This window comes from Ranitomeya imitator, chromosome 1 (assembly GCF_032444005.1).
Source record: "Ranitomeya imitator isolate aRanImi1 chromosome 1, aRanImi1.pri, whole genome shotgun sequence".
Lineage (NCBI taxonomy): Eukaryota > Metazoa > Chordata > Amphibia > Anura > Dendrobatidae > Ranitomeya > Ranitomeya imitator.
This window is the reverse complement of record NC_091282.1, coordinates 184669310-184681807: the sequence shown is the minus strand read 5'-3', so window position 1 is coordinate 184681807 and position 12498 is coordinate 184669310. Positions and strand designations below refer to the sequence as shown.

Sequence of the window (12498 nt, the reverse complement as noted above, 5' to 3'; positions counted from 1 at the left end):
GGTCATGTATCGTGAAATTTTGGCCAACAACCTGCTTCCGTCAGTAACAGCATTGAAAGTGGGTCATGGCTGGGACTTCCAGCATGATAATGACCGAAACACACAGCCAGGGCTACTAAGGAGTGGCTCTGTAAGAAGCATTTCAAGCTCCTGGAGTGGCCTAGCCAGTCTCCAGACCTGAACCCAATTGAAAATCTTTGGAGGAAGCTGAAACTCAATGCTGCCCAGCGACAGCCCCAAAACCTAAGCGATCTGGAGAAGATCTGTATGGCATTGTGGGCCAAAATCCCTGCTGCAGTGTGTGCAAACTTGGTTAAGAACTACAAGAAATGTCTGATCTTTGTAATTGCAAACAAAGTTTTCTGTAAAAAATATTAAGTTCTGTTTTTCTATTTTATCAAATACTTATGTCATGCAAAAAAATGCTAATTAATTAATTTTTTTAAGATCATGTCTCTCACAGTTGAAGTAAAGTATATCTACGATACAAATTACAGACCTCTCCATTCTTTGTAGGAGGTAAAACTTGCAAAATCACCAGTGTGTCTAATATTTATTTTCATATATGTATATCTATATATATAATTGCCTAAGGGTTTTTCCGTCTGTCTGTCTTTCTGTCTGTCTGTCTGTCTTTCTGTCTGTCTTTCTGTCTGTCTGTCTGTCTGTCCTGGAAATCCCGCCTCTCTGATTGGTCGAGGCCGCCAGGCCTCGACCAATCAGCAACGGGCACAGCGACGATGATGTCATAAAGGACGTAGAAATCCCACGTCTCTGATTCAGCGACGGGCACAGTATCGACGTAGATGTCATAATGGTTGCCATAGCGACGATGATGTCATAAAGGTTGCCTCGACCAATCAGCGACCGGCACAGTCTGCCGCAAATTCTGGAATCATCATTGTCGATATACTACGGAGACATGCATATTCTAGAACAGAGGTCCCCAACTCCAGTCCTCAAGGCCCACCAACATGTCATGTTTTCAGGATTTCCTTAGTTTTGCCCAGGTAATAATTGCATCACCTGTGCAATGCAAAGGAAATCCTGAAAACATGACCTGTTGGTGGGCCTTGAGGACTGGAGTTGGGGACCTCTGTTCTAGAATACCCGATGCGTTAGAACCGGGCCACAATCTAGTCTATATATATAATTGCCTAAGGGTTTTTCCATCTGTCTGTCTGTCTGTCTTTCTGTCTGTCTGTCTGTCCTGGAAATCCCGGCTCTCTGATTGGTCGAGGCCGCCAGGCCTCGACCAATCAAAGACCGGCACAGCATCGACGTAGAAATCCCGCGTCTCTGATTGGTCGAGGCCGCCAGACCTCGACCAATCAGCAACGGGCACAGCGACGATGATGTCATAATGGTTGCCATGGCGACGATGATGTCATAAAGGTTGCCTCGACCAATCAGCGACGGGCACAGTCTGCCGCGAATTCTGGAATCATCATTGTCCATATACTACGGGGACATGCATATTCTAGAATACCCGATGCGTTAGAATCGGGCCACAATCTCGTATATATATAATTGTCTAAGGGTTTTTCCGTCTGTCTGTCTTTCTGTCTGCCTGTCTGTCTTTCTGTCTGTCTGTCTGTCTGTCCTGGAAATCCCGGCTCTCTGATTGGTCGAGGCCGCCAGGCCTCGACCAATCAGCAACGGGCACAGCGACAATGATGTCATAAAGGACGTAGACATCCTGCGTCTCTGATTGGTCGAGGCCGCCAGGCCTCGACCAATCAGCAACGGGCACAGCGACAATGATGTCATAATGGTTGCCATGGCGACGATGATGTCATAAAGGTTGCCTCGAACAATCAGTGATGGGCACAGTCTGCCGCGAATTCTGGAATCATCATTGTCCATATACTACGGGGACATGCATATTCTAGAATACCCGATGCGTTAGAATCGGGCCACAATCTAGTATATATATATATATAAATATATATATTTATATATATATATATATATATATATATATAAATTTTCAATCACCCTCTTTTCCTCATGCAGAAATAAAGTTAAAAAATGAAAAAAAAAATAGACATTGCTGTGTTCAAAAAAAGTGTGATCTTAATAATGTAAAGTCAATTAAAGAGAACCTGACTGTCAGCATGACTTTGTAATGATCAAGGGAACCTGTCTCCAGTTTTGGCCGATATAAGATACGGCCATCACCTTTCAGGGCTTATCTACAGCAGGCCCGGACCTGCAACACCCATCGGACCAGAACCCCCCCCCCAGGTGAGTATAATATAACTTATTTTTCTTCTCTTGCAGGTCAGATTGGGGGCTTATCTACAGCATTGTAGAACACTGTAGATAAGCCCTGAAAAGCGGTGGCTTAAACTCTTATCGGCCAAACCTGGTGACAGGTTCCCTTTAAGACATGGCTTTAATAGTGCTGTAGTATAGATTAAACTAATACCTTTGGTGAAGAAATCCACTTTGTGATTCTTCTCTCATCACCATTTGAAGTTTTCTGCTGATTAGATTTCGGTGCACAGGGGCCGGACTGTACACAGGATCTTCTCTGCCCTGTCTTATTCCCCAGTCCCTCTGCCTCTGCCTTCCTCCGGTCTGTGAATGACAGGTCACTGCTGAGATTTTAAACAGAGGAGGCAGATCATTCACAGACCGGAGGCAGGCGGATGGGATGGGGAATCAGAGACCGTGAGAAGACAGTCCGGCCCCTGTGCACAGAAATCTAATCAGCAGAAAACTTCACATAGCGAAGAGAGAAGAACAACAAAGCGGATTCCATCACCAATGTTACCAATGTAATCTGTATTAGGCTAGGTTCACATTAGTTCTTTTGTGTGCAGCGTATCATCTGCATGCGCAAACAAAAATGCTGCATGTGCATGCGTTTAAATGCATTTTGCCATGCGTTTGGGTTTTTTATGCGCATAGTGGAGGCGGTGACGTTATTTTCTGGACATGCGCAGTCTAAAGTACGCATGCATATCGAACGCATGCGTACACATGCCCTTGCATATCAATACGTTCCCATAGACAGTAATGCGTTTTTTTTACGCAATCGTCCGCAAAATATTGCGTTCACTTGATACAACCTCAAAAATATGTCCCTGCATACATAATGTTAAAGATATGTACGCATGACGCATGCGGATGTATGCGGATCATACGCTGCTCACAGAAATGGTCATGTGAACCCGGCCTTACAGTGCCATTACAGACATGTCCTTAATTTACATTTCAAAATTGTCTGACAGGTTCTCTTTAAGTACAGAAAAGAAAAAAAAAATGAAATAAAAGTATTGCAGTTTCTCAGATGCTGCACTTCCCTAAAAAGATAAAATAAAAAGTGATCAAAATGTACTCAAAATGGAATAATTAAAAACTACAGCTCAGCACTCAAAAAAAGGTTCTCACCCAGCATCGGAAAAATAAAAAGTTACAGGTCTCAGAAAATGGAGACACAATCAAATTTTTATTTACAAAGATTCTGAACATTTTTTTAACCACTAAAATATAGAAAAAAAAAACCTTACAAGTTTGATTTTGCCATAATTTGAAAAGGAGAATCCTATTCATATGTGACATTTACTACACAATAAACACCAGCAAAACAAAAAATTAATGGCAAAATTGTGTTTTTCTTTTTCCACCCATTTCGCCACGCTTGGATTTGTTTTCCATTTTTCAATACTCTATATGGTAAGATCAATTGTGCTCAAAACTACAACTCATCATGCAAATGTAAGGCCTTATACGACAATGTAATGAAAAATAAAAAAAAGTTATGGCTGTTGGAAAAGGGAAGAAATAGATGAAAGCATAAACATGAAAACTGTCTAAGTCCTTAAAGGGAATCTGTCACCCCATTTTTGCCTATAAGCTAAGGCCACCGCCATCAGGGGCTTATCTACAGCATTCTGTAATGCTGTAGATAAACCCCCCGATGTATCCTGAAAGATGAGAAAAACCAGTTAGATTATACTCACCCAGGGGCGGTCCGGGTCCAGTGCCTCCCATCTTCATATGATGATGCCCTCTTCTTTGCTTACTGTCGCGGCTCCTGCGCAGGCGTACTTTATCTGGGTGAGAGATTCCCTTTAATGGGGTTCAGTCCCACATTAGCTTCTTTCTACATGAGGCACATAAAATCAACACTGGATACTTTTGTGGTGGCCTAGAAACAATTATGAAATACTCTGTATGATCCAAGACCACCAATGTGTTAAACTCACGTCAACAGTGTTTTTTTTTATTACAGAAGTACTGTCATTGCTGAGGATAGTTAGCCATATTCATTACTTTAACAAGTCCGTCTGCTTTGTTTCTGTTATTTCAGAAAACAGTAAGTAAAGAAGATGAACCAACTTATGCTAATTATTTTCAAAATGAAAATTCACAGAGTCCAGGGGTCACAGACACAGCAGTTCCTAGTTAATAGAAACAAGCATGATGTGTCTCAAAAGCAGAAGGTATGCGTTAGAAAAGATACTATGAATATTAAATTATTTATAATCCACTTAACTGTCAACTTATGGGGGCAATATTTTGTTACTGAAATGCAGGTGTTTTTGGCTAAAAAAAAAAAATCATTTTTGTAATCTTTTTTCATTAATATTTTTGCCTTCTATAGCCTCTGTGTTGCACTGACCATTGCTGGTTGCAGAATGAGTTAATTGAGAATATTCTTATTTGTCATTTCTGAGCTCTTTCCAGCTGATTTATGATCAGTGGTGGAGGACAATGGTGGTGGTGGTGGACAATGGTTATTGTGTTCCTACCCCTGAAGACACTATGTGAATACTGTCCTACGTCATTGTACATATTGGGATGGGGTTATGTATAGTATATAAGTAATATTGGTAGTTTACAGTATAGGATAGTATAGGGTAAGACATAAGTTAGGACTTAGGTGGTGCCGTTGTGGGTAAACTCCCGAAAGAGATTAATGGACAAGGGAGTAGCATGAACTTGAAGCGACTGAAGAAACAGAGTGGACTTCTACTTGGATAGGACGACATGTCACGAGAAACCCTGAGCTTGCAAAACACCAAAGGTGGCAACAAGCTAGGCTGTGATGAAGTAGGGTGAATCCGTGTGCTTCACAGACCCTGGAGTATACTTCAGTGGAAGGATACTGTGTGTGTGAGAATACTATACATTGCGAAGGACGTATCCATAAGACCTTGTACTTACTACCCCTTGGACATAACACTTACCAAATTACCCTTTAGTAAAGACAGCTTTAGGACTTTAAGTCTCCTTTATTGAACACTGAAAGCTATGGTACTGGCCGGCCAACACTACTGTAGCCAGGCGACCTGCATGGGCGCAAGACCCTCACAGCACCAATATCAACACCCAGCCAGGATGCACTCTTTCATATAGTATGCTGTGTATAACAGGAGAAGGCAAGTGTCTCGCCCGTGGCTACAGGCCTTCACTGCGCTACACATGGTGAGTGTTGCATTTGTGAGGACAATGCAGTGCAAAGAACACTTGGGTGACAAGCAAGATGGCGACTGTTGAACAGTCTGAGATGATGCTGCGCAAGGACTACAAAATGGCGGTGAGTGTAGCAAAAGGGCGAGACAAATCCACCCATCATGGATGAGCAAGAAGCAAAAGTGTGCAAGGCAGAGTCTAATCCTTAATCAGGCAAACCAATGAAAGGGAATACCACAACTGAAAGCACCCGCCCACATCAGGGAGTAACCGTACTTGCAGAGTGAAGTGAAAGGAAAAGATCTGCCCAGCAAGGTGTGGCCCAAAGAAATGAGCAGCGACATTCAAGAAATGGGCTGGTGAGTCAGGGTGCACTCCACCCAGTGAAAGGTGAGGGACCATGACAGGCCTGAGGTTGCAGAAGAGACGACACGATTCATGGGATGTACATTGGCGATTAAGCAGTAAGAAACAGAGATGGCGGAGTTGCACCTTATGGAGCCGGCCAAGGAGAAGGGCGGCCGAGGACAGCTACGGAAGGTCATGAACATGGTTAGGGAGGAGGTGAAGCCTGGTGGCTTGCTGAAAGAGAGTCAGGCCCAGCCCAAGCCAGAGTCGGGACCATGAACAGCAACCTGGCTTGCAGCCGGCGGATGGGCCAAAAGCCTGGAAGCCTTAGACGCCGTTGAGTCCCCCACCCATGCTAAAAGAACCACCTCTAAAATCCCCTTCGCTGCGCTCGGGGGCAGAGCTCAATGCAAGGAATGAACCCTGTTGTGAATTCTGTTTTCAAACTCCCTCCTGTGGTCATGAATGGTACTTCGGCGAGTTCTGTTCATGGACTCCCTCTGGTGGCTGTGAGTGGAGCTGCTGCTTCTGAGGTTCCTTCCACAGGTGACGTAGTTTATTCTTTGGCTGGCTGTTCTATTTAACTCCACTCAGATCGTTACTCCATGCCAGCTGTCAATGTTCTTGTACTGGTTCAGTTCGCTCTTGGATCTTTCTGGTGACCTGTCTACTCCAGCAGAAGCTAAGTCCCTGCTAGTTATTATTTGTTCTTTGTTTCCTTGTCCAGTTGGCTATCATGATTTTGTCTTGCTAGCTGGAAGCTCTGGGATGCAGAGTGGCACCTCCGCACCGTGAGTCGGTGCTGAGGTCTTTTTGCACACTCTGCGTGGTCTTTTGTAGTTTTTTGTGCTGACCGCAAAGATACCTTTCCTATTCTCAGTCTGTTTAGTAAGTCTGGCCTCCCTTTGCTGAAACCTGTTTCATTTCTGTGTTTGTGACTTTCATCTTAACTCACAGTCAATGTATGTGGGGGGCTGCCTTTTCCTTTGGGGAATTTCTCTGAGGCAAGGTAGGCTTTATTTTCTATCTTCAGGGCTAGTTAGCTCTTAGGCTGTGAAGAGGCGTCTAGGTCATGTTAGGTACGCTCCACGGCTATTTCTAGTTGTGTGTTAGGATTAGGGGTTGCGGTCAGCAGAGCTCCCACTTCCCAGAGCTTGTCCTGTGGTAGTTTAACCATCAGGTCATTCCGGTGCTCCTAACCACCAGGTCCATAACAGAACCCCTCACCACCCAGGCCAGGTGGGTGGTTCAGGCCAAAAAAGCATGGCTACTGGGCCAGCCTGACAGAGAAAAATTGATGCAGCACATGTCCCAGTGGATAGTGAGATACTTTAATCGTGCATATGACTACGGTTTTATCATGGAATAAAACACTAGGCACAAGGTCTATGTCAATGCCCGATCCCTTCAGCTGGTGCCCAGTTTACAGGAAGGCAAACATGTCTAGTTCTTGAAGAAATATGGACCGAGGGGCTGGTTTGCGATCACAGTCTCTCGGGTCTGGACCGAGGGAAAAGAGGAGTCAGAGGCTAACTACCCTTGCCAGGAGGTGGTAGAACCCAGGATCATCACACCCCCGAGGGTCAAGGTCAGAAACCCCAGCTCTTGTTGGGCCTCCTCCAATGGCAGGGTCTCAGGACTGTCGAAGACAGCCACGAATTCGGTCTTGATGTACGTGGCGCAGAGAGCGCACTCGTCGGTATATGTGAGGAGAAGAGAGGCCAAGGAAATCTGGGTCTGAGCACAGACACCTAAGCGAGAAAAGAAGAGGAGTCAAATGACGAGCGGGCCCAGTTGTGTCGGTTACACGTGTGTGCTTTGGCACAGAGCTCAAATGGGTCAGGTGACCCACAGGATTCAGTACTCCCTTGTGTTTATGACAGCTAATGGCCAAGGAAGTGAAGTTCTCCCCCTCTTTCCCAGTTTGATTGTGTTCATTTCATATCCCCTGCTGGATTGCAGAGATGCTGCAGCCCCTGAAGGGTCCAACACCCTCAGCCAAGGACTGAATTCCAGCAGACAGGGGAGAAAACAATTAAGGCACTATGCCCCCAATGGACTGTGGCCTTTCCACAAGGTCATATGTTTGCGGAGAGCTAGGGGGAGAACAACCTGACATTCCAACTGGGTTGTAGCCTCATGGAGAGCTTTTGGGCCCTGACAGAGCAGGGCCAGTGCTGACCCAGAAGTACGGTTACCGGGTTGAAGGAGTTGGGATGTGCCACCTGGACTGTCAGGGCTTTAATGTTGGCCTACGGACCTAAAGAACTTGGACTCTCGGTTCCAGGGTCCCAACCATGTGGGACTGGGGTCATGCTGATCCACCAAGAAGGATACTATACATACCCCTGGAAGAGGCAACCTTTATTTATGTGTGTTGTATGTGCCGTCATAAGTGAGGTTAGGGTAACGATAGAGTCAAGGTTTGGGACTAGCCCAGAGTGTGATTGGCATAGTGCTAGGGCAAGTGACTGCCCTACTGTTGTTAGTTAGATAGAGACAAGTTACAGTAAGAAATGTCTGTGAGCAGTGCAGTCGTTGTGGGTAAACTACAGAAAAGGAGACTAAGGGACAAGGGAGCAGCATGACTTTGAAGTAATGAAGAGACAGAGTGGCCTTCCACAAGAAAACTCTGAGCTTGCAAAACGCCGAAGGTAATGGACTTAAACAGGACTGAGTTCATGGCACCAGTGGAAGTACCGAGTGGTAGATCCAGGGCGCCAGTACTGGAATAAATAGGACGCGGAACTGCTGAGAAACCCAGTTGCAAACCCAGCCCCAAATAAATGCATTTAAATGGGAAAAAAATCTGTCAGTGAGCTCATTCTGAAAATCCAATGGAAGCGTTTCTAACTCTTTTTATCTGTCTTCTTTTTAGTTCCTTTCAGCTGATGTATGACCACAGACAAAAAAAATTGTCCCCAAAGGTGGACAGTCCATTCAATGAAATGTTTTTTTCTCACTTTTACTAAGTTGTTTATTTAACTCAGGTGTACACTCACTTTGTTCCCACTTACATCAATAACTAATATTACGTAACTAGACACAATAATTTATTTAAGGCTATGCTCAAATGTATGTTCGGATTTAAAGGGAATCTGTCACCAGGTATTTGCTATGTAATCTGAGTGCATTATAATGTAGGGACACAGACCTTGATTCCAGTGATGTGTCACTTACTGAGCAGTTTGATGTCATTTTGATAACACTGATTTTATCTATCAGTTTTCTGAATGCTGAGATCTGTTTACGCTTTCTGCCCATGTACAGTGTACCCAGAAATCTGCCAATTAGTGGTGAGGGTGGGATTATTCACAGCTCATGAATATGGAGGACTTCCTGACAGCTGGTTTACTAGTCCTCTAGTGATAATCTCCAGCTGACAAAACAGTGATTTTATCAAACCTACAGCAAACAGCCCAGTAAGTGATATATCACTGGAATCAGGGCCTCTATATGATGCTGCTCTAAGATTAGGTGAGAAAACCTCATGACAGATTACCTTTAACATATAGACTCCCTGCAGTTTTACAAAGCACTGCTTTAGTTCAACATTTTTTATAGGTATAATATGCTCTTCTGACAAATGATCCATCATTGGTTTCCGTAACAGACCAAAGTGGAAAAAAAAAAAACCTTAAAGGTAAAAAAAAAGTAATAGTTTGTCTTGTATTTTTTTTTTCAGAAATTCAATAATGGATGTCACTATTGAAATACGGACTTGTTATTTGGACCAACAATCTGTGTCTTCTGCATCCTCACTATGGATTTTATGGACACCTGACATAAGATGCCATTGATGGCCAAACATTATATAATTTGTGATTAGAAACCACACATCGTTAACCCAATAAGATATGGCAATGACAACAATTCCATATCTAAGAACAACCAAGGTTCACAACTCCAAAATGGGTGACCTCATAAGAGCTCTATAATTTTGCAGTGGGTAATAGAACTAGCCCGTTATCCAGATGGTCAGTATAGAAGACATTTCGCATTTTGCGGCAAAACGTCAGACTTTGAAAACCAAACATTTCAGCTTTCTGATCGTTTACACACTAAATTTGATAAAATGGATATCTCTGGTAATATACAGCCGTATGAAGTAAAGCTTTTCTACTACAGTATATCACAAAAGTGAGTACACCCCTCACATTTTTGTATATGTCATGTAGACTGTGAGCCCTCGCGGGCAGGGTCCTCTCTCCTCCTGTACCAGTCGTGACTTGTATTGTTTAAGATTATTGTACTTGTTTTTATTATGTACACCCCTCCTTACATGTAAAGCGCCATGGAGTAAATGGCGCTATAATAATAAATAATATTATGTCTTTTCATGGGACAACACTGGAGATATAGATGTTAATGGCTGTGTGTTGAGTTATTTAGAGGGCACAGCAAATTTACACCATTACACAAGCTGTACTCTGACTACTTGACATTGCATCAAAGTGTCAAATCTTCAGCGTTGTCGCTGAAAAGATATAATAAAATATTTACAAAAATGTCAGGGGTGTACTCACTTTTGTGATGTACTGTATATGCTTATAAATGATCCCTAGATTACAGTTTTCAAATTTATCGGGTACTAAACAAAGTGAATGAAAAAGGAAAATACAGAAATTGAAATAAGGGAATATTTATTACAAAACTAATGAAAAGGGTAAACTGTCGTAGATGTAAGGCGAAAGATGCTGCTGTAAAGATTAAGCAATCCGGTGCGCTTAGCGCAGCACCTTATTTATTGACTGCTATACCAACAGTAGACGTCACTGACTATCCTGCAGGAAAGGCTCCACTGCTCCCCGCTCTGCTCATATTCCACTTATACTACTCTGCGCAATTCACTATGCCTATTACACATTCACGCTCTCATGTTATACCTGGGGTTTTCAATTTATTAGCCCGATGCTGTATTAACGGTAGAATTTTATAGCAGATTCTATGTGGTAATATTTTAGGGGTAGGAGTGCATTTTGTCACCTCTTTTCCATTGCTGTGCACTCTGTGTGACTGCAGATTTATGAATCCCCCCCAGTGCACACACTATGTACTATGGGAAATTCACTGGTTTTTGACTCCGGCCCGGATCTTCTGGTTTGGTGCAGAAAAACACACGGATGGTAAAAACGGACACACAGATGACACACTGATGGTAAAAACGGACACACTGATGACACACTGATGGTAAAAACGGACACACTGATGACACACTGATTGTAAAAACGGACACACAAATAACACACTGATGGTAAAAGCTGACATACTGATGGCAAAAACAGCCACACTGATGACACACTGATGGTAAAAACGGACAGTGATGACACACTGATGGTAAAAACGGACACACTGATGACACACTGATGGTAAATACGGACAGTGATGACACACTGATAGTAAAAACGGACACACTGATGACATACTGAGGGTAAAAACGGACAGTGATGACACACTGATAGTAAAAACGGACACACTGATGACATACTGAGGGTAAAAACGGACAGTGATGACACACTGATGGTAAAAACTGACACATAGATGACACGCTGATGGTAAAAACAGAGACACTGATGGTAAAAATGGACACAAATGACAAACTGATGGCAAAAACGGACACACTGATGGTAAAAATGGACACAAATGACAAACTGATGGCAAAAACAGACACACTGATGGTAAAAACTGACACACGGATTACGCTCTGATGGTAAAAACAGATACACTGATTGTTAAAAATGGACACACTGATGGTAAAAATGGACACAAATGACAAACTGGCAAAAACGGACACCCTGATGACACACTGATGGTAAAAATGGACACAGTGATGGTAAAAATGGACACACGGATAGCACACTGAAGGTAAAAATAGACACAGATCACACACTGATATTAAAACTGGCACAGGGATGGTAAAAAGGACACACTGATGATACACTGATGGTAAATACGGACACCAATTACACACTGATGATAAAAACAGACCCACAGATGACACATTGATAGTGAAAACGGAAACACAGATGACACACTGATGGTAAAAAGAGACAGACGGATGACACTGATGGTAAAAACGGACACGATGACACACAAGCTATTACAAAAATTATGTTCATTTTTCATTTCTGCCACTTTGCTTTCTACAATGTATTATAGACAAATCATCTGCCCCACACAAAATATACATTTTTTTGTACATGGACACAGATATATAAATATAGTTTTCTCTTTAGTGAATGAAGGCACCACCATTGTTGGGCAATGTGTTATTAAAGGCAATATTAAATGATATTTTTTTATTACTACATTTATGATGATTTTCTGTTCATCTTTTGTTCAGAATGGAGAGTGTGTCTTGAATAGTGGACCTTGTCCTGCATTATACACAGAACCAAATGATCTGAATCAGCAATTTGTAACACTTCAGTTCCCTTGTGGCAGCACTGCAGGGAAATTGAGCATTCACTGCAAGATTTCTCCACAGCTGATCGCTGGTGGTCCCAGGCAGTGGGACACTACTTTTTCATTAACGACTTATCCTTAGGATGGGCCATCAATGTCTGATCAGTCAGGGTCCGACACCCAGCACCCCTGCCGATCAGCTGTTCCTGGTGTTTTCTGTGGCAGAGCTGCTCCGCCTTCAGATAGTGGCCGGGGCGGGGTATTACACATCTACCTCCTATTCAAATCAAAGAACAGCTGATCAGCGGGGGCGTCGGG

The 12498-nt window shown here is 43.2% G+C and overlaps 1 protein-coding gene across 2 annotated transcripts in view; it reads left to right on the top strand.

Moving 5' to 3' along the window:
* LOC138665341 (P2X purinoceptor 1-like) overlaps positions 1-12085 on the top strand; it is a 178377-nt gene extending 166292 nt beyond the window's left edge. Inside the window, exons 12-13 of one of the 2 annotated variants that reach the window (XM_069752746.1) lie at positions 4322-4454; positions 9461-12085. In XM_069752746.1, the coding sequence (XP_069608847.1) occupies positions 4322-4420 (99 nt within the window). In that variant the 3' untranslated portion in view covers positions 4421-4454; positions 9461-12085. The remainder of the gene's footprint in view (positions 1-4321; positions 4455-9460) is intronic. The other variant, XM_069752737.1, reaches the window with a different exon arrangement.
* Positions 12086-12498: the final 413 nt, after the last annotated feature.